The sequence below is a fragment of the Nuphar pumila genome, chromosome 9 (genome assembly GCF_984573655.1).
Source record: "Nuphar pumila chromosome 9, dmNupPumi1.hap1.1, whole genome shotgun sequence".
NCBI lineage: Eukaryota > Viridiplantae > Streptophyta > Magnoliopsida > Nymphaeales > Nymphaeaceae > Nuphar > Nuphar pumila.
Genome location: NC_143257.1, coordinates 117,280,927 through 117,307,255, shown reverse-complemented (window position 1 = coordinate 117,307,255; position 26,329 = coordinate 117,280,927). Strand labels below are relative to the sequence as shown.

The 26,329-nt window shown below is 37.7% G+C and overlaps 1 protein-coding gene across 1 annotated transcript; it reads right to left on the bottom strand.

Moving 5' to 3' along the window:
* Positions 1-1,280: 1,280 nt before the first annotated feature.
* Positions 1,281-26,080, bottom strand: LOC149829015 (putative plastid-lipid-associated protein 13, chloroplastic). Its single transcript, XM_090017867.1, has 7 exons — positions 25,707-26,080; positions 22,638-22,759; positions 22,211-22,294; positions 19,582-19,678; positions 5,568-5,784; positions 2,983-3,035; positions 1,281-1,484 (listed from the first exon to the last, which is right to left on the bottom strand). The coding sequence occupies exons 1-7, from the start codon at positions 25,947-25,949 to the stop codon at positions 1,386-1,388; spliced, it is 915 nt and encodes a 304-aa protein (XP_089873993.1). The 5' UTR covers positions 25,950-26,080; the 3' UTR covers positions 1,281-1,385.
* Between the last annotated feature and the right edge of the window lie 249 nt (positions 26,081-26,329).

Here is a 26,329-nt window from a genome sequence, read left to right as displayed (position 1 = left end):
ATAACAATCCCTACTCCATTCCTATTCCTATTTATTCTTGTATACCAAATCTTATATCTCCAAGGTTCTATCACTTTTGCCTTCTCGCCTACCCATTTGGTCTCTTGTAGACATAAAATATCAATATTTTTTCTACACATAACATCTACTAACTCTACCAACTTACCAGTTAAAGACCCTATGTTCCAAGTGGCTAACCTAATTTTATGGTCATGGACTAACTTCTTTACCCCCACCCGTCCAACAAAGTAAGGGAACCCTTGCCTATTTGACACCACACTGACGCCCGCCGGTGTGACGCGTCGCTTTCGGGCAACGACCTAGCAACCCTTGCCCATTTATCACTGCCTCCAGGCTTATAGAGTACAGTGTGTCGCTCAGTAGGGAACGCCCCAACGAAATTCTCATATTGGTTCATATTCATAAGGTATGACTAAGTTTTTATGATGGTTGTCACTGACCTACCCCAACCCTCCTCCTTTATCCGGGCTTGGGACTGGCAGTGTATAACTAAAGAGTTATACACAGGCGGAGTTCTACAAGTAATAATATAAATTTCTAAAATGCTACCAATTTGGGGTAGCTTGGTTATTTATGTTACTTTATCACTTAAAATACCAAAAGGCAGATCAAGCTACCAATGACTGGATCTCTATAAACGAATGTCATTCTATGGCATCATAAATCAGCTCTCTCTCTCTCTCTCTCTCTCTCTCTCTCTCTCTCTCTCTCTCTCTCTCTCTCTCTCTCTCTCTCTCTCACACACACACACACACACACACACACAAAAGCCAACCTGGTAAGAGCAAATATGGGCCAGCGAGGGCCAACCTGCTCTTGGCAGGGATTAGGTGTAATACCTATGCCTGAGTGATTGATCCAGGCGCAACTTGTATGCCACTTAGCGAACAGGTTAGGATTCCCACAATGTTGGCAGAAAACCTAGTCATCCCCATTTGGCCTGATCTCTGATCATCCCCATACCAGGTTTATACAGGTTGTCGCCCAAACTCGGCTCTGCTCATTCGAACCAAGAACATATCATATGATCTGCCAAATCATGATGGGAGAACGCTCTAACATCCCCACCATCCATTGCTGTGATCAACAGCCACTGTCATAGCTACCAATGATGATGTCATCAGCACCTTTATGGTGGGCCTGGTCTCTTCACAGAGCGAGAATTTCCTAACCATGATTAGGCTGATCAACTGATCTGCTCTCCATTTGAACCAGCATCTCTCCCACTAAGACAACCTTGCTGCTCTATTGAAACTTAATTTCTTCAGTTAAAAAAATGCCAATTGCCCAGGCAAGGATTGCTCAACCTTATTTATCTTGGGATGATTACAAGCATTACAACAAAACCAGCATGAAAAACAATACTAGCTCTCGTATTCAGGGGAAGAATCAAGAGACGACGAAGCAGAATCTCCTTCTAATCTTGAAAGAACATCAGGTACTCCAGCAGTATCCCGTATTATCTGCAAGCAATTAAAAAAATGATGCGTTCATTTAGATCTAAAAAATTAGTTCAGCAACATGCAACAACTGATTTGATAAATTTGTGAGTTTGACAAAGTTAAAATTCAACATCATCTTCAGTATCCAGTTCCATTAAGGCATTAAAAAGTACAGGATTTTAACTGTTTCTGGTGGTAATTATTGGCATTTGTCATCTTCACTTGCAAATTATGTGTGACCATGTATTCCTTGATCCCATTCAGAAGAATCTCCTACTGAAATCACTGAATATAAAAACTTGAATTCTTTATTCCATCATGAGGAAGTGCCCACAACGCCAGTAAAACTAAGAAGAATGCAATCAGGATGGACCCTGATCTAAACAAGGAAAAAGATAAGAATAAGAATATGGCGTGTAATCAAGTTCAAGCATCTCATCCTCCATCTGTGACCTCAAAGTTAAATTTTGGGAAATGGTTACAGCTCCTGGTGTAGTTCATGCAGTTCATCTCATTATCCTATGGCCTTTGACTGCTTAGGAACAAGTTCAACCATATTGTGCTTTGTTAACAAGCATCTTAACTATTTAATCTTTTGAAAGCAAATAGTTTGTGCATATAGATGATTTCATTATGTAAAAAGTTTTTCTCAAAGGCACAAATCTGCAAATTTGTTGGGTATGATGATGAATATGCTCCAGATATGTTTTTCATGAAAATAAATAGGAACAGCAATACAGCATGCTGTAATGATGTGCAGAATTTCCAATCTATTTCACCCTCCCGGCCATCAACTCTGTGGAAAGTTATAACATAGTCGATGCAGCAGTTCAAAAAAGAAACAACTCTTGCAGTACAAAAAATGACTTCCCTGCATTTTCAATTTATTTCCATAAGTATACAGCAGAAGACATGAAGTGTTCAACTGGGGGCCCTGACCAGCAAGATGCAGTCCTACGCTTAAATATAGTCTGAGAGTCATGTAGAACAAAAAGCACATGCCCATTAATAGCTATATAGTGCAGGAAAGCAAGCATCTTCATCAAGTTTTCCATTAGATAATGCTGCTATGTCCTGTCATGCAAAATTCATGTCTCATGATAATATGCAATATTTATTTATTTCAAAATATCAACATAACATCATAATATTCTTAGTATGTCATGAGCATTGTATCTAAGCCTTAGAGCATGTAAAGGACACGTGGGAAGATATTTCACCCGATAACTTTACAGTAAAGGACTATGCAGAATAAAATCTTTCCCATTAATAAGTCGCTTCCTCATTTTAGTGATGACCAGCATGTATTCAACTGTTCATCTCAGTTACAAAGGAAAGACAATATTGGTGAATTGATGAAAATGCATGTAATTTGTCAGTTCATCAAGATTTAATATGAACCAAGACATGAGCTCATTGAAAAATTGCAAGCCTACAACCTATATTAAAACTAGAAATAGCATCATATTCTCAAAGATTAGTAATTTACACAATATTTTTTAAGGGAAACACAACTTACTAGTATTTCTTCATCTAAGTATGATATCATAAACATTCGCTGGAAAGTCCCACCTGAAACACATACTAGTATAGTCAGTTACAAAATAATAACCAGCAGTAATTAGTCATGATTCCTATATTTCTTTGAAGGGAAAGTATCAAATGACCCCTATATTTAAACAAAGTTGGGAATTATAAAATGCTTTGAAGCATGAATTTGTGCAACAAGGAACAAAAGCAAAAAGGGAAAGAAGTAAAAAAGAAATTTACAGATATTAGTACAGTAACAAGCATGAAACAGATCTTAACAAATTCTTTTGGAGAAATACACTATGTCCATTAGGCTACAAAATTTCATGGTAGATACCATTTTATTGATTTAGAATAAGGAAACAAGAAAACCAACCTACAAGTACAGATATACAGGATACTTTCAATATCATATAGTGGAATAGAGAGAGGAATTTGACAGTTCTTCCTTTTCATGATCAACAGTATCTGATTAAAAAAGATAGGTCAGGATTATCAGATGGTAGTGACTCATTACGATCTGAATGTAGGTGACCCTGCAAGATTCAACAGTGTGTTCAACAGTATTTTCTACGAAAGCTGACCAGAACTTGGCCAGAGATCATTGGAGAAGGGAACAATTTGATAGTGGAAAATGACTCTGATCAAGTGGAGACTTACGAAGAGGATAACACAAAAACACATCTTCATTCCAGCGAATAGGTTTGTGGAGATGATCAAACTCTACTAATGAACTCTGATCACAGGGTTTTCCAGTTCTTCCTTTCATAAAATAATGGACCTTAAATTCATCTTTGATAACCTAATATAATGCATTTATCCTTCTCAACAGGAAGAAATGGCCTTTTTTTTATTAAACTCTCTAGTGAAGATGATGTGTCTGATCATGAGAAGGGGTGGTTGGAAGGCTGTTGACAAAACTCTTATCATAAACAAATGGAAGCCTGTTCAGCCATGGAATTTGGATGCCCTTGGCACAATTCATGTTTGGATTAGATTGCCAGACTTGTCTTCAGGACAATGGACTGACGAGTTTCTTCTCAGGGGTGGCCCATTATCTTAACAGCAGGCCATTGGAAGTTGATGCTCACACTAGAGGAATATCTCGGGATGTATTTGCCAAAATTGTATGGAAGCATCCACCAAGTTTGTGCTGATTAGAGAAATTGAGTTCCAAATTGAACATGGTTATCTCTTCAAGAGATCAGCTCAGTATGAAACCATTATTCCTTCTGCATGTGCTATGGCTCCACATACCGCTGAGATGGATCTTCGCAAAGGAGATCTGTAAAGAATAGAAGTCTTAGTTAAGCATATTTCAGTCATTGTTTAAGTCTTTGTCTAATGTGTAACATTTTATGTTGCAGGGACATTTTTGTCCATGATAAAATATACAATACCTACAAATTATATAGGACATGTCAACCCTAAGTCTTATGAAATGTTCCCCTTTGCTAAGGAGGAAAATAGGTCGGATCCAAGATGGGGGGTTTGCAATTTTTGGCTGTTCCAGATTCTATTTTGATCTGAATATACATGTATTTAGCTGTTCCGGATCCAAACCATTTGCATCCCTACCATTTGCTGCTCATCTTCCTCTCCTTTTCTTCTGTTCATTCTACATTTCTTCTTCTTCCTCTTTGTCCTTTCTCCTTTATTCTTGCAGGTCATAGAACTCAAGGAAATTTGTCTTGATATCAAAGCAGGTTGAGAATAAGACCCTGTCAAAAGATTGACGGATGTTGCTTGGCAATTTCAGGTTCTCGTCAATATTTTGTTTCAGATCTCTTTTTTTCTTCACTCTTATATTTTGCTAAATATCTCTCCTTATTCCTTTCACTCAAAACTTATCTTTCCTCCATTCCTTTATAGCAGCACATTCATATAAGGGAGGGATAAAAGATCCTGTAATCATCTATTTCTACCATAGAACACAGTCACTCTAAAATACAGCTTATTTAGAAGCCAGAGGTTCATAATGAATTATTGCCAAGTGACTCATCCTTTACGTAAATAAAAATAACTGGAAGCAAGATGATAAAGGTTGTTCTTCTAATAAAGACACCAGATCAATGACATGAAACAGGTGCAGATTTTGTGGACGGCCCATATTTAGAAGTCAATAAGGTGTCAAGAGTAGTTTAAGCAAACTCAAAACCCAAATCATGACCTGCAAGCAAAAAGATGAGGTCCATTGAAGAAAAAAGATAAGTAAATAAACTCAAATATGTGACAGATCAAAAATAAAAAAATAATGAAGGAAAGGTGGATATGCAACAATAGACTAGCTACTTTTATTCAAAGTTTTCAAACTGAAAATGAAAATGAAAACAAATTAAATAAAGAACGAGCAAAGAACATGGTAATTGGGCAAAGTACAGAAACATGTTTATGATCCAATAAATTAAATTTGTGTTGAGTGATGAGCACAACTGATAATTGATTCTTATAATCAATAAAAGATCCTAAAAGGTTAAGCATGCAATCATATCTTAGGAACCAGTTATGCTTTCAAGTCTTAAAGGACAAAAAAAAACGCAATTCATCTAGGAAAAAAGGCATCAGGAATCTCACTTAATGGGATTGTAAGTCCATCGGCCATGACATCCCTTACAGGAAGGGGCAATTGTTGAAGTGCACCAACTGCTTGTCCATATACCCCCTTAAGCTGCTCTGGCAGTGCCTCTTCCTGAAAGGATGGCCTTTCAATTACACATTCAACATATTCTTCATTCAACCGCAGTGGCCCCTCCACAGTCAGTTTAGTGGTCAGAACAAACTTTGTTTCGATCTGCATGTGAAAAGCACAATTCCATCTAAAATGGTTCTTGCTTCAATTTTCCATCTCAATAAATGTTGCTGAAACTATGCAATGGTGCAAAAACTTTAAAATGGTGGTCATGAAATAAAACAAATGAAGGATTGACTTGAGATATTTGAGATGCTAGTCATAGCCATAGTCCAGATATATCTCAAATATATGATGTTGCATGTCATTGTTCAGATATATAGGCCTTCACAGGAGAAAAGGCAGGGATTTCATTTATTCAAAGTTAATCCTCCTGCCATAAAGTTAAGATCTTATTATCCAACTTCCAAGTCAAACCAAGGACTTAAAATGTACCAACAGGATTTTCAAAAATGTCATCATTTCAGGGGCTGTTTTGTAATTTGAGCTAGATGAAACACAACTAACATTAATACAAGGTCTTTAATCTTATACACACATACACTATATATATATATATATTTATCTATTTATCTATTTATTATTTTATATAAGCCTATCTTTGAGAAGCTAGGTTATTGCACTCTCTAGTAGTCAATCAGTCCCCTGTAAATGTGTTTGACATGGTACCTATAGTGAAAAACATGGTTTGGACTTTGGATCTAATAGTTATAAAGTAAAAAAATTATTTTTCTTGTCAAATTTTGATGCACTGCGGACCATAGATTTTTAGATGTCCTTTAGAACTTGTCCACATATCAAAACATCTCAATCTCCCAGAAAAAGCTAAATCACACGAAAAAAGACTATAGAGATCATAGCTGTACAATCAGATCCACAAAATATTCTCTAATAGTTATACCTTCGACAACTACGCCTTCATCCCAAAACAATTGGGGTCGGTGACATGCACTGTAGGCCATAGATTTTTAGATTTCCTTTAGAACTTGTCCACATGTCAATGTTAAAATGTAATGTTCTTTATATATATATATATATATATATATATATATATATATATATATATATATATATATAGAGAGAGAGAGAGAGAGAGAAAGAGAGACATTTACATATATATATATAGAGAGAGAGAGAGAGAGACATTTACATATATATATATATAAAGGAGGGTTGCGGTAGGCCTCTGACAGCCAGCATAAAAACTTAGTCATACCCTATGAATATGAACCAATATGAGAATTTCGTTGGGGCGTTCCCTACTGAGCGACGCGCTGTACTCTATAGGCCCGGAGGCAGTGATAAATGGGAAAGGGTTGCTAGGTCGTCGTCCGGAAGCGACGCGTCATACCGGCGCCCGGGTGTGGTGTCAAATAGGCAAGGGTTCCCTCACTTTGTTGGACGGGTGGGGGTAAAGAAGTTAGTCCAAGACCCTTGGAACATAGGATCTTTAACTGGTAAGTTGGTAGAGATATTAGATGTTATGTGTAGGAGAAAGATTGATATTTTATATTTACAAGAGACCAAATGGGTAGGTAAGAAAGCAAAAGTGATAGAACCTTGGAGATATAAGATTTGGTATACAGGAATAAATAAGAATAGGAATGGAGTAGGGATTGTTATGAGTCATGAGTTTATAGATAATGTAGTTGAGGTCCGTAGGAAGGGTGATAGGATTTTCCTTATTAAATTAGTATTAGGTTCGGAGATTATTAATATTATTAGTGTTTATGCACCTCAAGTAGGTTTAGATGATTCCATTAAGAATCAATTTTGGGAAGATTTAGATGGAGTAGTACAAGGGATATCTTATGGAGAAAGGCTTTTCATCGACGGTGACCTTAATGGGCATGTAGGCATTAGTAGGGATGGATTTGAGAGTATCCATGGAGGCTATGGTATAGGAGAAAGAAACGAAAGTGGAGAAAAGATTTTAGATTTTGGTTTGTCCTATGATATGATCTTAGCAAACACTTGGTTTAGGAAGAGAGAGTCTCACCTAGTAACATTTAAAAGTGGGGTTAATATGAGTCAGATAGATTTTTTCCTACTTAGAAAGAAAGATAGGGGTTGTTGCATCGATTGTAAGGTTATACCGGGAGAAAGTGTAGCTATACAACATAAAGTCTTAATTTTAGATCTTAGAATTAGACAATGTCACAAAAGGGATAGACATAGGATAGATCCTAGAATTAAGTGGTGGGCACTGAAAGGAGCTAAACAAGGAATGTTTGTAGAGCAAGTAGTTAAGGAAGCTTATTGGTGTCATGAGGAGGATTCAGAATCAATGTGGAATAAGATAGCGGGTGGCATGAGAAAGGTGGCTAAGGAGGTATTGGGTGAGTCTAAAGGCGGTGCACCGCTAGGTAAGGATACATCGTGGTGGAATGAGGATGTCAAGTTAGCTATTAAGATTAAAAGAGAGTGTTATAGAAATCTAAGTAAGAGTCGTGATAATGAGAATTTGAAGAAATATATGATAGCAAAGAAAGAAGCTAAAAAAGTAGTTCGGAACGCGAGGGATAAGGTATATAAAGAGGTTTATGACAAGTTGGATACCAAAGAGGGCGAGAAGGATATTTATAGGCTTGCAAAGATGAGAGATAGAAAATCGAGGGATCTGGGTATGGTTAGATGTATCAAAGATGAAACGCAAAGGGTTTTAGTCAAAGATAAGGAGATTAAGGAGAGATGGAAAGATTATTTTGATAAGTTATTTAATGAAAGTCATGCTCAAGATCTTGGAGACTTGTTCATTCCTTTTCATGAGATGAATCGTGACTTCATGCGCAAGATTCAAAAGAAAGAAATTGCAGAGACTTTGAAGAAAATGAAATCAAGTAGGGCAGTTAGCCCAGATGGTATACCTATCGAGGCTTGGAAATGCTTGGGAGAGAAAGGTTTAGAATGGTTGACAAATCTTTTTAACAAGATTTGGCGGACAAATAAGATGCCTAATGAGTGGAGGAAGAGTACTTTGGTGCCTCTATATAAGAATAAGGGTGATATACAAGATTGCACAAACTATCATGGTATAAAACTCATGAGTCATACTATTAAACTTTGGGAGAGGGTGATTGAGTCTAGGTTGAGGAAGATTGTCATGATATCGGAGAATCAATTTGGTTTTATGCCTGAAAGATCAACTATGGAAGCTATACATCTTCTTAGACAACTTATTGAGAGCAATAGAGAGAGGAACAAAGATTTGCATATGGTTTTTATTGATTTGGAGAAGGCATACGATAGAGTACCTAGGGACCTTCTCTGGTAGACAATGATGAAGAAAGGTGTTTCTCTCAGTACATTAGTATAATTAAGGATATGTATGAGGAGTAGTAACCAATGTCCGCACTTGTGGAGGGGTGACTGTAATGAAATATGCGGAAAAGTAAAGAGTGCTCTAAGCACTTACAACATCCACTAATGAACAAACAACAAGGGCTAATACCCAATCCCAAAGGAGACAACACAACATAAAAATATAAATGCCTCTTATTGAAAGAGAGAGAACTCTCAAGAGTGAAAAATACAAGAGGGGTTCACCCCTATTTATACACAAAAGGAGGAGGGAAGGAGTGGCCATATGGCGTTAAAAGAAGAGCCACCTAGGGGCTCCCATGGAGTCGTTGGGAGCCCCCAACGGTCACAAATGTGACCGTTGGGGGCCCCATCGACTCCATGGTGGGGCCCCTATTAGGTGGACAAAAAACCAAAAAATAAAAGATAAAAAATAAAAAAAGAAATATATAAAAAGAAAGAAAAGAAACAAGTACCCCTATCGGGTACTTGTGAAATGACTAAAATACCCCTATCGGGTATTTTAGATTATACAAATATATATGTATATAAATATATACATATATATGAATTACATATATTTTAACACCCTCCCTCAAGCTTTACGGGGATATAACCGAAAGCTTGTTAAGGAGAAACAAAAAACGAGGAGCTGCAAGAGCCTTAGTGAAGAAGTCCGCCAACTGGTACTCTGATGTGACGTAAGGTAGTGCTATGGTTCCTCTTAGGTATTCATCACGAACGTAATGGCAGTCCATCTCAATATGCTTAGTACGCTCATGGAAGGTGTGATTGCTTGCAATATAGATTGCGCTTTTGTTGTCGCAACACAGCTTCGAAGGAGTAGAGATAACAATGCCCATATCACTGAGGAGGCTTCTTAGCCACACAAGTTCCATGGTTGTAGTGACCATAGCACGATATTCTGCTTCCGTTGAGGACAAGGATACTTTGTGTTGCTTCTTGCATCTCCAAGAAATCATAGAGTCACCTAAGAAAACACAAAATCCTGTAGTTGAGACTCGGTCATTGGGATTTCCTCCCCAATCTGCATCAGTATAAGCAATTAAATCAAGGGACGAGGCAGAGGAAAGAAAAACTCCCTTAGTTATGGTATTTTTGATATATCTGACGATCCTTAAGACTGCACTCATGTGCACAGTTGTAGGTGCATGTTGAAATTGACTGACAGAGTGAACGGCATGAGCAATGTCTGGCCGTGTGATGGATAAGTAGGTTAGAGACCCAACAAGTTGCCGGTAGGGAGTAGGATCCTCGAGAGGTGTTCCATCTTCCAACCTTAATTTTGCATTGATGACTTCTGGGGTTTCTGTCTTCTTATCGTCGGAAATACCAGATTTGGAACAGATGTCAGCAACAAGTTTCATCTGAGAGAGAATGTACCCTCGAGGAGAGTACGCCACTTCAATTCCTAAAAAATATCTTAAGAATCCAAGGTCAGACATATCAAAATTTTCTTTCAAAACCTTTTTAATATCATTAATGCCTTTCTCATCACTTCCTGTGATGATCATATCATCAACATAAAGTAGTAAAATAACTACTGAAGACCCTGCACTTTTCACAAACAAAGCAGTGTCAGTATAACATGAACGAAAATTCAAACTTGTCATTACATTACTAAATCTATCATGCCAAGCCTTTGGGGCTTGTTTTAAACCATATAATGCCTTTTTAAGATACATACTCCTGGTGGGGGATCCATGTAAACTTCTTCATTTAATTCGCCATTTAGAAATGCATTCTTAACATCGAGTTGATAGATAGGCCATTTTTTCACTGACGCAATAGCAATAAGAGTCCTAACACTAGTCATTCTAGCAACAGGTGCGAAGGTTTCTTCATAATCTATACCATATTCCTGAGCATATCCTTTAGCTACTAATCGTGCTTTATAACGTTCTAATGAACCATCACTCTTGGTTTTAATTTTGAAGACCCATCTACATCCTATTGATTTCTTTCCAGTGGGTAACGAAGTTATTTCCCAAGTTTTTGCTTTTTCAAGGGCACTAAGCTCTAAGTTCATGGCTTCAACCCATTGGGGAATATTTTTGGCCTCATTATAGTGTGAAGGTTCATGAAATGAATGCAATGCAATTAGACATGCTTTATATCTAGGAGTTAGGGACTCATAGGAAACAAACCTATTAGGAGGGTTGGAGATCCGACTGGATCTCCTTAAAGATGTTTCTTCAATGTTGGATCCTTGAGAGTATTTTTCTAAGGCACTTATTTGAGTTTGTTGACCACGCCTAACATATGTTTGGATTGGTCTATTATTCTCATCTATAGCATTATCAAGAGAAATTTCCTCTAGGTCATTCAAAGACTCATTAGAGATTTCCTCTTCTTGAGGAGTCTCATCTTCTTGAGATAGAAGATCAAATAAAAAAGTATATTCACTTTCGTCAATATCTTTAGTTTTCACAAAACCATTCTCATTTTCCAAAAATGTTACATCTTTGGATACATAGAGTTTGTTATTTTTCAAGTCAAAACATCTAAAACCCTTTTGATTTTCTCCATAACCCAAGAAAACGCATTCAATAGCTTTAGGAGATAATTTGTCCCGTTTATGAGTAAGGACAAAACATTTGCATCCAAAAACTCTTAATCTATTGAAGTCTGGTGTTCTTTCAAATAGTTTTTCGTATGGAGATGTATTGTGTAAGGATGAAGATATCATTCTATTTATTAAGTTGAGGTTAAGGCCGCTTCGGCCCAAAAATTCTTTGGAATTTCTTTGGAAATAAGGAGTGTCCTAGTGGTTTCCATGATGTCTATGCTTTCTTTCGGCCAAGCCGTTTTGTTGGGGAGTCCTAGGACACGATCTTTGATGACAAATTCCATTTACTTCTAAATAGTTTTGAAATTCATTTGATAAATATTCTCCACCCGAATCGGATCTAAGAGTAGAGATATTACTTGAAAATTGAATTTTAACTATCATATGAAATTTTTTGAAAAACTCAAAGACTTCGGATTTTAAATTGAGAAAGTAAATCCATACATACCTAGTGTAGTCATCGATGAAAGTGACATAATAGGAGTATCCTCCTTTAGACATGACGGGGGAAGGACCCCAAACATCCGAATGGACTAACTCAAAAGGTCTTTTGGACACAAAAGTTCAGTTTGGAAAAAGAGTAGATTTCATTTTGCCAAAAATACAATTCTTGCAAACAAAATGTTTCTCATTACAAAATTTCTTTCCAAATGGAAAGGAGTACATTTTTGAGAAACTTGGATGTCCAAGTCTTTGATGCCAAGTATCAATATTTTTATCTTGGACATGGTTACAAAAAGAGTTAATGGGGAGTTTCAAGTTGCTCATGTAATAGAGATCTCCCCTTCTATGGCCTTGCCCAATCAGCTTCCCGGACCGGAGATCCTGTATAGAGCAATCCTTAGTTGAGAAGGAGATTTTACATCCATGATCGCATATTTGAGCAACAGAGAGAAGATTTAAATTAAGTTGAGGTACAACTCTCACGTTTGGCACAAAGAAGTCTTTTGAAAAGTTTAAAGTTCCAAAACTTTTTACTTGTAAAGATGTACCATCGGCAGTTAAAACATAGGAGTTTTTATAATTATTACATAAATCGGAAAGCTCATTTTCAAGGGGGGTCATATGAAAGGAAGCTCCAGAGTCAAGGATCCAAGACGACATACCTGGAGGAGAGGAGGAAGCTACGGCGGCACCCGAAGTTGATGGAATCTTGAGTAGAGTTTGTAGTGCCTCCGATAGTTGAGCAAGAGAAAAAGAGTCCGTTCCTTTGATTGCTTCCTCTTTCTTTTGAGTAGCTTCTTCAACGGAAGCAACTTTATTTTTTGGTGCTTCATTCAACTTAGGGCAATTAGGTCTTATATGACCCGGTTCTTGACAATGATGGCAAATGGCTTTTCTATAGTTGCCATTATAGTTATTTTGCCTTCCAAAATGTGGAGGTTTGTAGGTTTTCATATGGTTGCCGGGTTTAGATACGGCCAAGACATCATTTCCTCCTTTAATCATGCCAAGACGGGTTTCTTCTTGGCATATTTCGGCAATGGCATCTTCCAAAGGAAGAGGCTTTGATCTATGTAGGAGGGAGGATCTAACTTGTTCATACTCGGGCCTAAGCCCATGTAACAATTGGAAAAAGTGTTCTTTTTCCATTTGTTCTCTCCTTAATTCCACATCTATACTAGAAACCCATTTTGGTTCTAGCAAGAATAACTCATCTCATAGAGGGCCAAGAGTGCTAAAGTAGTCCCTAACACTCATTTCTCCTTGTTTGATAGTCCGGATTTTTTCTTGAAGAAAGAATTGACGAGCAAGGTCTTTTTGGGTAAACATACCTTTCATGAAGAACCATGCTTCATTTGCCATCCGAAATTTGGCAATGTTGGCGCAAATCTTAAGCTCCACATTGTTCATGAACCAAGCAAGAATCTTGGCATGCTTACTTTCCCAATCTTCTATTTTAGATTGGTGATCTTCAATGGCCTTCATGCGGGCATCTCCTTCAAGAGCTTTTTCTTGATCGTCTTCCATCTTAGTTAGTTGGAGTTGTGGTTTCGGAATGGTGCCCATAACGTATCCCCAAAGCTTTTTCCCTTTGAGGTTGTTTTCCATGGCGGCGGCCCACATCATGTAGTTGGATCCATTGAGCTTGAAGGAGAGATCAATCTTTTGTTCTCCTTCCATAATAATCACACTTAAAAGGATAAAAGAAGAAAGAAACAACAAGAAACAAATATAGCTACACAACTAGCTATATTAAGAAGAAGAGCATACACAAGGCTCTGATACCATGTAATGAAATATGCGGAAAAGTAAAGAGTGCTCTAAGCACTTACAACATCCACTAATGAACAAACAACAAGGGCTAATACCCAATCCCAAAGGAGACAACACAACATAAAAATATAAATGCCTCTTATTGAAAGAGAGAGAACTCTCAAGAGTGAAAAATACAAGAGGGGTTCACCCCTATTTATACACAAAAGGAGGAGGGAAGAAGTGGCCATATGGCCTTAAAAGAAGAGCCACCTAGGGGCTCCCATGGAGTCGTTGGGAGTGTGACCGTTGGGGGCCCCATCGACTCCATGGTGGGGCCCCTATTAGGTGGACAAAAAACCAAAAAATAAAAGATAAAAAATAAAAAAAGAAATATATAAAAAGAAAGAAAAGAAACAAGTACCCCTATCGGGTACTTGTGAAATGACTAAAATACCCCTATCGGGTATTTTAGATTATACAAATATATATGTATATAAATATATACATATATATGAATTACATATATTTTAACAGTGACAACCAATTTTCCTATAACGGTTGGGTTACATCAAGGATTTGCTTTAAGCCCTTTTCTGTTTGTTATAGTGATGTATTAACTTACGAGATCAATTCAAGAAAATGTGTCGTGGTGTATGTTGTTTGCTGATGATATTGTTTTGATTGATGAGTCTAGAGCTGGGGTTAATGCTAAGTTAGAATTATGGAGACAGACATTGGAAGCAAGAGGTTTTAAGTTGAGTAAGACAAAATACATGGAATGTCGGTTTAGTAAGCTACGAAGTAGTGATGGGAGTGTAGTGAAGCTTGGTGAGCAATCAATACCGGTGGATGATTGTTTCAAATATTTGGGATCCATCATTCAAAAGTATGGAGAAATTGATGGAGATGTAAATCATAGGATAAAGGTTGGGTGGATGAAATGGAAAAGTGCAACTGGAGTATTGTGTGATTGTAGAATGTCATTGCGGTTGAAGGGAAAGTTTTATAGGATGACTATTAGGCCTGCTTTACTATATGGTACGGAATGTTGGGCTGCCAAGATACATTATATTCAAAAAATGAGTGTAGCTGAGATGGATGTGTGGAAATACAATAAAAGATAAGATTCGGAACGAAGAGATACGTAAGAAGGTAGGCGCTGCACCCATTGAAGATAAGATGAGAGAGAATCGTTTACGGTGGTTTGGACATATTCGGCGAAGGCCTAATGATGCTCCAGTTAGAAGGATGGAGAAATGAGAAAATATATTAGTTAAAAGAGGTCGGGGTAGGCCTAGGAAGACATGGATGGAGGTGATAGGAAAGGATATGAATGCTTTGAACCTCACCGAGGACATGGCATTGGATAGAAATGAATGGAGGAGAAGGATTCATGTGGAAGACCCAAAATGAATTTCTTTTTTGGTTCATATCGCTGACCCCAATTGTTTTGGGATGAAGGCATAGTTGTTGTTGTATATGTATCTATCTAAGTATATATATATATAAATATATATTTAAAACCCGATAAGGGTATTTCAATCATTTCCCATTTTGCGCATATTCTCATTTGAGAATATGATTGTATTTTCCCTTTTTATTTTTAGTTTTAGTTTTTCTTTTTCTTTTTCTTTTTTGTCAATGATGCCCCCCCCAACACACACACACACTCCTCCAACATGTATATATAGGGGTGATCCCCTTCAAGCTTTTTGTAAAACCCCTTTGGGATTCCATATATTGAAATTCATATTTTTTTCATGCCCTTGTGCATGTGTATCCGTGCCTTTGTGCACTTGTGAGAGTTCTCCTTGTGCCTTTGTGCACACTTCTTGTTTTTAAATTTGTGTTTACACACAAATTCTCTTTTTTATAGAGATTTTTACATGGTATCAGAGCAAGGTTGTTTGGAGAAAGAAAACCTTGTGGTTCTTCACAATATTGAGTGCCTTGAAAAGTGTGCCTTCAACTTTTTGGTGATTGGTGTGAAGACTCTTCTCCATCCAATATTTTAGAAGATTACTACAACAAGTAAGATTTTAAATCTTATTGTGGTACATATCATTTTCTCGCATCTTACCTCTCTTATGGGTGAAAAAGACTCTCATTTATCTCTTGGCTTTAAGCTTAATGGCTTCAATTATCACGTATGGGCCGGAAATATGGGAGCTCATATTAAAGGAAAAGAGCTTTGGGGTTATGTTCAAGGCTCGATTCCAGAACAGGAGTCTAAAACCACTTTAGTTGAAAGAGGGGAAATCAAAATTCTTGAGGGAGATGAAAGAACCAAGGCGCTTAAAGAATATAGCAAAAAACATGAGTGAGAAATGAAGAACTTCAAAATCTTGTCATGGATCTTCTCCCCCGTTGAGACAAGAATCAACGTCAATATTATAAAGTTCAAAAAGGCATCTCAAGCATGGGAGTATCTTGAAAAGATGTACACTTCTAGGGACTTGTCCCATAAGTATTATCTCCAAAAGAGGGTGTTAACTCTTCTTCAAGGAGAAATGACTATAAGGGAATATTTTGCCAAACTCTCTTCCATTTGGGATGAGCTTGATATGCTCGAACCAAAGTTGAGTGGAGAAACCATAGAGCTTCGTCATAAACAATTAGAAGAAGATCGATTTTTTATTTTTTTGAATGGGCTAAGGCCCGAGTTTGAGCAAATTAGAAGAAGAAAATGTACTCTTCTATCCTCTTTCACCTCTCCCTCTCTTGAAGACGTTATTACAAAATTAAGTGGAGAGGAAACTCGTATGAGCATTAGCAAGCAAAATCCAAGTGTTCTTGCAATGTCTACAAATCAAGAAGAGTGTGATGGGGCGAATGTCGTTTCTAGGCCAGGGAACAACTTGAGGACATATAAACCTCCTCATTTTAAAAATCAAAATCAAGGATGCAATGGTGGACAAGGCAGAAGAAGGGACTATAGCAAAATTGTGTGTCATTTTAGCAAGGAACTGGGTCACATCAAATCGGTTTGTCTCAAATGAAAGAAATTATTGGCTATGACAACCACATCTCAACCATAAAAAGAAGAAAGTACATCTACTTCCACAAATGGAGTTCTCTCTCTAAATCAAATTATGGAAGTTCTTCAACCTCTTCTTAAGGGAGCCATTTCCAGTGCCGCCGTATCTACTCCTTCCCCTCCAGGTAAAACTTCTTAGCTTTTAGACTCGGGTGCTTCATTTCATATGTCTCCAAACATTTCTTCTCTTTCCGAATATTCTAAAAATTTGTCACCATCTTTTGTTTCAACCGCGGATGGAACTTCTCTTGAAATTAAGGGGATTGAAAACTTTGAAACCCAAAATTTTTTTATTCCCAAAATTAGATTTATACCAAAATTAAATTTGAACTTACTTTTCGTATCTCAACTCTTGAACCTTGGATGTGACATTCAATTCTCATCAAATAAGTGTTTAATACAGGATCATCGGTCTGGGAAGTTGATTGGGGAAGGCTCTAGGAAGGGAGACTTGTACCATGTGGACTCTCTTCAAATTCCTAAAACTCCATTTTGTAATGTGTCCCAATATAAAGACATAAATGTTTGGCACAAAAGGCTTGGTCATCCTAACATCACCAAGTTATCCTATTTGCATTTTATTAAAAAACTTTATAAAAGTACTTTCTCTTGTAATGATTGCATTCTTGAAAAAATGAAAATCATGCCTTTTGAACAAAGATCTATGTTTACCACCAAACCCTTTGAAATTGTTCATTCGGATGTCTGGGGACCGGCACCCGTCATATCCAATGGAGGCTTTGCCTATTATGTGATTTTTCTCGATATTGTTGGATATATTCTCTTAAACATAAGCATGAAGTCTTTTCATTATTTCTTTGGGAGGAATTTTCACCAAGGAATGTTGATCCCTCTACACTTGGCTTTTGTGGGACAATCAATTTCTTCCTATCTTCTTCTCTCTAAAGTAGGGCATAGATGGATCCAAGAGATAACAACTCACGTCCCATAACAATAGATTTGATGTGTTCATACTCATTAAAGTCCATGAAGAAGCTCAAACACTCCTCCTCCAATTCTTGATGCCTTTCCTTTTGACAATGTGAACACTTCACCTTGTCATAGAGACTTAACTCCTCCCAAAGGCTCCTCAATTCATTATAATAATCATTCAATGTTCCCCTTCCTTGCTTGCATCTATGGATCCTATCCAATATATCACACTTACTTGCAATGTTAGTCTTTCTTGAGTATGCATCAAGTACCGCATCCCACAGCTCCTTGGATGTATCAAAATTCATAAATGTTTCTCCTATAGTAGGATCCATTGATTGTAGCAGTCATGCCATAACTAGGTAATTTTCACTTTCCCAATCAGCATAGTTGGAATCACTCTCACTAGGTTTAATAATATTACCATTGATGTACCCAAGTTGTTTCCGTGCTCCAATGGCTATCTTCACGAACCGCGACCAAGCTTCAAAATTCCTTCCATCAAACCGAACATTAGTAATTTGGAAACTAGAATTTTCACTAGCATGAAATACACCAGCACTTGTTTATTTCAGTTCATTAGGATTTCCTCCCGGTGAGCCCATGGACTTATCTTTATCAATATCAGCCATTTTTTCCAAACTTCTACAGATTTTGCCTTTGTTTATCACCAACTAGCACTTACACAGGTGTTTGAAAAAACCCCTACCTGAGTTTAGGGTTTTCTTTCATGCCCTAACTTCAAATATCCAACAACTAAGGCTGTTGCCCCTTCTAACTTATGTCAAAACTTTCAAATATCATCACCAAAACACCATGGACCAGGCCCAAACTATTTCTTCAGCCTTTACCCACTCTAACAAAATTAACCCAACCTCCAAAATAGCCTGCATACCTTCAGATATCCAGAAATCGAAGAACCAGAAATTATATAGGTGGCGGCAGAAAAAATATTGGAAAAACTAGAAATAATACCAGATCTCCAAAAAACTGGTAAAAATCTCCATTAATCTTCTAAAATGTTGTTCTTTTGAATGCCTTAAGACCCAAACTTGAGTAGCCTTTGCACTGTTCATGTATGACCTAACCAGCTGACATCATCCATACCCAGACCGAGCCACTTCTACTGCTGTTCAGAGTCCAGACATGGCTCTGATACCGTGTTTGGAACTCAGCAGGTACACTATTGTTATTTTCCTGCACTATTTGGTCAAAGGATTAAGGGCATGTTTGTGTGCCACGGAAACAGGGGGCGTTCCACGAAAATGCACGAAGCACAAAGCATTTTTGCGGATCCCACCATGGCTACGCAAACACTGCTCTCTCTTTCCCCACGGAAAGAGAGTGTCATTTTCAATGTGATCCCCGCCCCCCTTCCACAGAAAGCTTTTCCATTGCAGAGGGTCCAATTCTGTTTCAGCGGAAGAAGACTCTGCAGAAACCCTTGAGTGGAGTCTTCTTCCGCTGCACACAAACGCCCCTTAAGAGAAAATAAAGGAAGAAAAGAGAGAAATGAGGGAAGTAATAGAAGAAGAGAAGAGAGAAGAAGAAAGCTGACGCAAAAGAGGAATAGAGAGCACGACTTTCCCTCTCTCCTTTTCTATTTACTTTATGGATGGGTAAAATACCCCCCCTTTACAAAGTATATCTTCAGTCTATGTACAAGCATGGTCAGACAAAAAAAAAGTATAAGAATGAAGACACGAATAGACCCCTATTTTATAACATGAATGAATGATGATGATATATTCCTTCTTGTATTATTGACCAATATCAACAAGGCAAAGTTTCACTACGATCATCGGATTCACAATTAGAATCATTCTGCCAGATAAATTACCGAGTTCAAAATTTTCAGACTTGCAGTAGCTTTGGCATAATTATCCTTGATCAGAACATCTAATCCCAAGAATGTCGCAATAGGCAAAGGAAATCTCCTGAAAAATCCATGAGTGCATTAGCACAACAACCAGAAAATTATGCTAATGTGTACAATCAACACCTATCATCCAATCACCAACATGCATTTGGCAACTAAGAGCTCATTCATTTAAGACAACCACACTACAAGAAAGCAATTTGTTAAAGAATTATATTTATATATATAATTTATTTATTTTTTATAAACAGACAAGAAAACTATTAACATATAACATGGTTAAAGCAAGGTTACCGGAAGCGCCATAGGATATGGGGAGCGCGCTTCCCCGAAGCGCAAAATGTGGCGCTTCCGAAGCATGTTGTGAAGCATCAAAAAAATTGGGAAGAGCGCTTCCCAATTTAGGGGAAGCTCTCTTTCCCCTCGCTTCCTCTTCTTTTTTCATTTTTTTTGTGTGTTTTCATTTTTGTTTTTCCTTTTTTTCTTTTTTTTCGCTTCTCCCTCACTTCCTAGGTTACTTCCGGATCGCTTCCTACGTCGCTTTCGGTTCGTTTCTCTTTTCGCTTCTAAGATGATTCCTGGTTCGCTTCTAAGTCGTCCTGCGCTTCCCGCTTCCTAAAATTTTGAAAGTGCCTCGCTTCCCCGACTGGCAACTCTGGGTTAAAGCACCAGTGCCTAGATAAAATCAAACAGAAAATGCACTACAAAATGAATTGATTCTTGAAATATTCTATTAAGTCTATAGAGTCTGGGAAGTATGCCATGAACTTGTTACTATGATTACATAATGAAAAAGAAATCTATCTAAAAATTATTTTATATAAGTCTATGTCACATGGGTACGAGTATGGGTTTGGGTACAACACGGCAAGTTTGAAAATTGTGGGTATGGGGACACGGCTATATATATATATATATATATATATATATATATATATATATATATATATATATATATATATATATATATATATATATATGTGTGTGTTTAAATGAAAGAAAAAAATAATAACATTTTAAATGTAAAAGAGGAAGAAGATGTAAAATGAAAAGAAAGAAGGGGTAAAATGAATTTTTTTAAAAAATAGGAGGGTGTTTTAAAAATATAAGTGTGTGCATGTTTGGGAAAATATAAAAGGGAAGGGGTACTTTAACCCCCATTCCCACCGCCTCTATCTCTCTAGAGATACGAAGAAGAATGAAGGAGGAGGAGGAGGACCCCATACAAGGTAGGTGCCCCCTTTACCCCCCCCCCCCCCCTCTCGTTTCCCCCTCCCCCAGCCCTTTAGTTTACCTCTCTCTCTCTCTCTCTCTCTCTCTCTCTCTCTCTCTCTCTCTCTCTCTCTCTCTCTCTCTCTTCCCCCTTTTCCCACCCAGGTCAACACCCAAAAAACAATAGTGTTTGGGTCAGGCCAGGATTGGATCCGACCCGGTGGGAGTCGGTGCGTACCCGCACCGCGTCCGGTACCCGTGTCCTGCCATGTCAACACGGGTACGGCAGCCACAATGGAGTGTCAGTGTGACATTGATATAAGTATTAAGAGTTTCCACCAAAGATTCTTTTGCCAACATAACTTCATGGATTCATTGGCCAAACAGGAAAACTTTTCAAACCTAAATGTGCATAAATAAATTTGTAAGCAAAACAAACAGACAAATCATGCATGTGTGAATGCATGCATGCACATGCATACATTTATTCATCTGTTTAGTTAGTTAGCTACTTAGTTATTATGTTACCTAGAAACTTCTACCAGCCAGTCATGACTGTGCCTAACACTAAGAAGCACCAATACTTCTGGAGCTCCAGTTTTTAATTCAAATATTCTTTATAATTGTACCTTCAGGCTTTCTCCAGAATACAATTTATTTTGTTAGCTTGTAGAAAATCACAAGCAGCTTGATGACTTCATATAAGCTATTTCCTCATGGTTATATTTGAATCATCTAAGATAATGGAGGTAGATGCTAGTATTTTATAGACTGTAGGGCTGTCAAAGGGTCAGGTTCGTATTGGTACTTTACCCAACCAAACCCGAATATCTGTGTATGTGCATAAAATTAAAAATGTTGTCCTGAATATTAGTTGGGTTACCCCAAACCTGACCAAAGTAACAAGTGGGTCAGGTTTGAGCTACATTTTTTTCCAGATACCTGAGCTGATCCAGCTGACTGAGAATTTGCGGTCTACGTAAAAAATATATATACAGTAATAGAATATATTTCAAATGCTCTTTAAGTTATATTGGTCAAGTTTGCACTTCCATTGTCTCAATCCAATATAATCTGAACTCGACTGCTTGTTACTTGGGTGAGTTCAGGTGCACCCTGCTGGATTAGATACCCAACCTATTGATAGTCTTAATCGATTGTTGCACTCATTCATTGCAATAATATTCAACCACTCTCATTTTTTATGTGTTCATGCACTCATGCATATGTATAGCCATGTCCAATAATCTAGCTTTTTGAGCCTCAACATGTCCAGCACTCCACATCCATGTTCAATGCCGACAACATGCATTTGTGTCTAAGTGACATAGCTTAGTTATTAAGTAAAGCAAGAAGAGATGGCCCTTATTATGCTTACTCAGACAAAAGCCTTGCAGCAAATAATCCAGGCGTACCAGCTCCAAACCACTGAAAATTCCATCGCCCTTCTAGAAAGGGTGACCTGCACTAATAATGCCAATGTTATCATCATGGTAAACATAGTGAAGCTAAACCATTTCTAAAGTAAACTTAGGGCACGTTTGCAACATCATGTGATTATTGGATTTTCTCAAGATCCTGTGATTTTGAATCACAAGCAAACAACTTTCTCAAGTTTACTGAAACATAAAAAGGTGATCTCTTGAATCCTGTGATTCTTGGTCACAAGGTTGACCTTGTGACCAAAAATCACAGCTTTAATAGTAAACTCCACAACCCAATGCTACCCTCATTAAAAAAATTAAATTGCCTTTAAAATGAAATTTTGATTTCTTATACTGTTAAAATTATGAGGAAACCCTCACGTTGTAGGCCGAGGAGTAGGATTGAGCCGCTCAAGACTAGTAATTCTTTCATTTACATCAATGCGTTGTACATCTGTTGTCTTTCCACTAACCAAGGAGTCCAAGCCACCAGAATCTTTAAACTGAAATAACTCAAATAAATTTGCAAGCAATGAGCAAAACCATAATAATAACAGCTGTAGTCTGTAGATAAAGGTTGCTGAGAAGTGATAAGATACGATATTGAAAAGAAAATGAATATAAAAGCAGTATACAAAAAAGAAGTATGGTCTGCTTGAACGTTATCTTTTACATTTTACTTTTAGGGTTTTGAAAGCAAAAACAGATGCATACTCTCAAATCTGAAAGATCAACAGCACAAGCAACCACATTTTTTCACCAATGGCAAATCATACGGCATAAAAATTTGCTGTGGCTACCAAATTGAGTAAGTAAACTGGTTTCATGCTAAGAGAATATGCTCAACTTGTATAGGCTTGTTAAATATTAATAAATATATTATAGATACATTTTGCATTATAGAGTGTGGTGTATGATAAATGACTGAAGTATTTGGCTTGCAAACAATAGTTCCACAGTTCAAATCTTGTTGTTTTTAGCTTTGAAACAATGTAAATATCTCACAAACATGTGAATTCAAGCTCAGTTTAATAGGTCTAGAGTTCAAATCGTATTACTCCCAACTTTGATTTTTTTTTTTTTGTAAATATGCTAGCACAAGCTCAAGCACACCATGAGCTTGAACTCAATGATGCTCACCACAAGAATGAGCCAAGCTTGCACACCTCAAGCTCGGCTTATTCAGCTTGTTTATCAGCCCTACATGTTGCTACTAATAGAAGAGAAAGGTGTGCTGCTATTCAATCAAAAGCAAAGGTAAGAAACATCCATAGAGGTTTAAAGAATTTGCAAAGAGAAGGAATTGCTTTTTATTCATTGGAAATAAAGAAGGAATCTTCCTCTATGGAATCAAAACAGAATTTCCTACTTTTAACGGTTGGATCAAGTGAAGCCCAAAAACTGTCAGCTAGGCGAGGTGAAGTCAAAAGCTGCATTCACTCCATGAAGGACAAAGGATGGCTCTAAAATTGGGACAGTTTTTCCTTTACAGCCTCATTCAAGCTATCTGACCTCTACAACACAGAGGGTCAATATTCAATACCTCTTCAAGTTCCATCAAGTGTGCAATGAAGTGTTTTTTATCATTATCCCACCTAACAAGTCTAAAGGCAACTTCGTCAAGCTGACTTCTTCCTAAGCCATTTATCTAACTAACCGTTAATCCCAAGCACCTCGCTATCGTCAACATTCCTACCAGACCTGTTTATGGGGTGAACACCTGCTATTTCATAACCATTGGGAAGTCTCCACAGTTAACATGATGTTGTACCAATGCCTTACTACTACTTAGTGATCAACAGTAGCCAAGCTATTTCAAAACCAATAGGAAATCCCCATTGCTGATGCAACTTTGTACTAATGCTTTTTATTAGGGAGGTTTGCTAGCCTTCCTTTCAGAACCTTTGGTAATGTCATGGCTTTTCAGGCCTTTGTGTACCTGAGTTTGATGTTGAAACTTCATGCCTCATTTTGCTTGCTTACATGGCAAAAATCTTTCCTTCACCTTTGGAAGAAGGGAAAGGGGAAGCTTGCTTTCAGTGCAATAAAATGGATAGCTTTAGCAGTGCATTAGCACATGCTATTCGTTCAATGTAAAGAAAAACTTTGGTGCCTCACCTAGGTGTTTAGGGGCCTGGTACCTAATGCTTTTACTACATAGACACTTGCTAAGTCCACCAAGGTTAGTTGTTAAACACTCTTGCTATCCTGTTCTACACCATTCCTATCATTTCCGCTGGGCCAAGTTCATTTTTCTTTTCTTTTTTCATCTAACAAATAGCAACCTTTGGGAAGGACATGGAAAATAGAAAAATTGAGTGAATAGGCAAGCTAGAGATAAATGCTTCAATTAAGGCCAACCAATAAACAAGTTATTTTTTGCCCTCCAAGAGGCAATATTTGATGTACAATGGACACAAGAACATCTCTAACAAAAACAGATGCATTGAGCTTGTGTGAAGTTGTACATGTTTGCATCTAAACATACAAGTCAGGTCCCATTTACAGAGCATTTGTCCCAACCGATGTTAAGCCCACGTCAATGAAGAGCATCTAAGTCATCCATACTTGGTCTTCCATATTTGTTGGGCAGAAGCCTCTCAAAGATGTGGGTTTTAGTAGAAAATTGAAGATTCATAAGAAGATCAACCTCAAGAAGTGGACAACAATGAAACACAAAAGGGAAAACAAAAAAAACGGATGTTTGGGCATTGGATATATTGAGGCAAAGTATATGCTTAACTAGAAAGTAGAAAGAGAAAAAAAATACAATAACATATAAATCTGAAGATTAGAAGTTTCCAACAAAACCATTCACTCGTACAAAACAAAAAAACAAAAGAATAGTTCTGGTCCAAACTACACCAATATTTCACCAAAAACCCTGTATACAAGGGTAACAAGGAGGAAATCAAATTGAACCATAATAATGTTTTTCCATATCAACAATAAACAGGATCTCAGTGGGGAGCCTCTTCGACTTGTCAAATGGGTTTCATGAGGAAATGACAAGTAGGAATCTGGCATCTCATCAAGGAAGTTCTCTGTTTGAGAGAGATTGCATGTAGGACCTATATCCAATACTCCACTCACACTATGGTGGCGATACTTCTTGGAATTATGTTGCACAACGATAACGATGAAACATATGCTTTGTTGATACGATTCACGCATAAGTTCTTAGTTAGTTTTCAAGACCAGCTAAAATTTTTACCATCTTGTTACAGTGACACACCACCTACCTAGAGTAAACCATATACATATTCAGATGCAGCAAAACAAGACTGAAATGAACAAAAGATGGAAAATTTAAACGGTTAAAAGCTCAATTCTCACCTCGTCCCTTGCACCTTTCCCTTACAAACTCCCAAAATTCCAACAAGTGGAGGAAAAACTAGTGCAAGTTGAATGGAAGAAAGTATTAACCAGAAAAACAAAAAAAAAACTTACGGCCAAGAGAAGGGATTCTTTAGCAGAAAGCCTCTCCATCTCCTTGGCGTAGGCGGCCGACGCCCCGATCGACGTCTGCTCTGCTGTTGCCCTCACGCCTCTGAACCTGCAATGCCTCTTGCTCCTACTCCGGGGAGAAACCCCATTTGGGAAGCTCCCCCCATTTTCCATTCTTTCACGGGAAGGGCTCACTCGCCTCCACACGCATCCGAATGCAGGAATCAGGTCCAGAACGGCAGCCATCTAGAGCGAGAGAGAGAGGAAATTTGGTTGCGGTGATGTTTTGGACAAGCTGTTTTCACAGTGGGAAGGGAAGCAATAGTTGGTGGACATGTTGCTCTTATCTCTTTTTTCAGGATGGCTCTGCCTGTCCAGGCAGCATAAAACTTTTTGGGTCTACTTCTTTCTTCAAAAAGTCGTCACGCTTTTTCTTGCGCAAAAGTGGTAACGTTCATGAGATTTGAACCTAGACCAACTTCCTAACAGCCTAGGTAGTTTTGTTTTTATAAGCAATCTGGGTTAGGCAGACCCCACCAATTATAAAACCATACCAATCGGATTTGAACATGCAACGTCCCAACACAAGGTGACGTGCACAAACTGCTCCTACCAAACAACCGGAG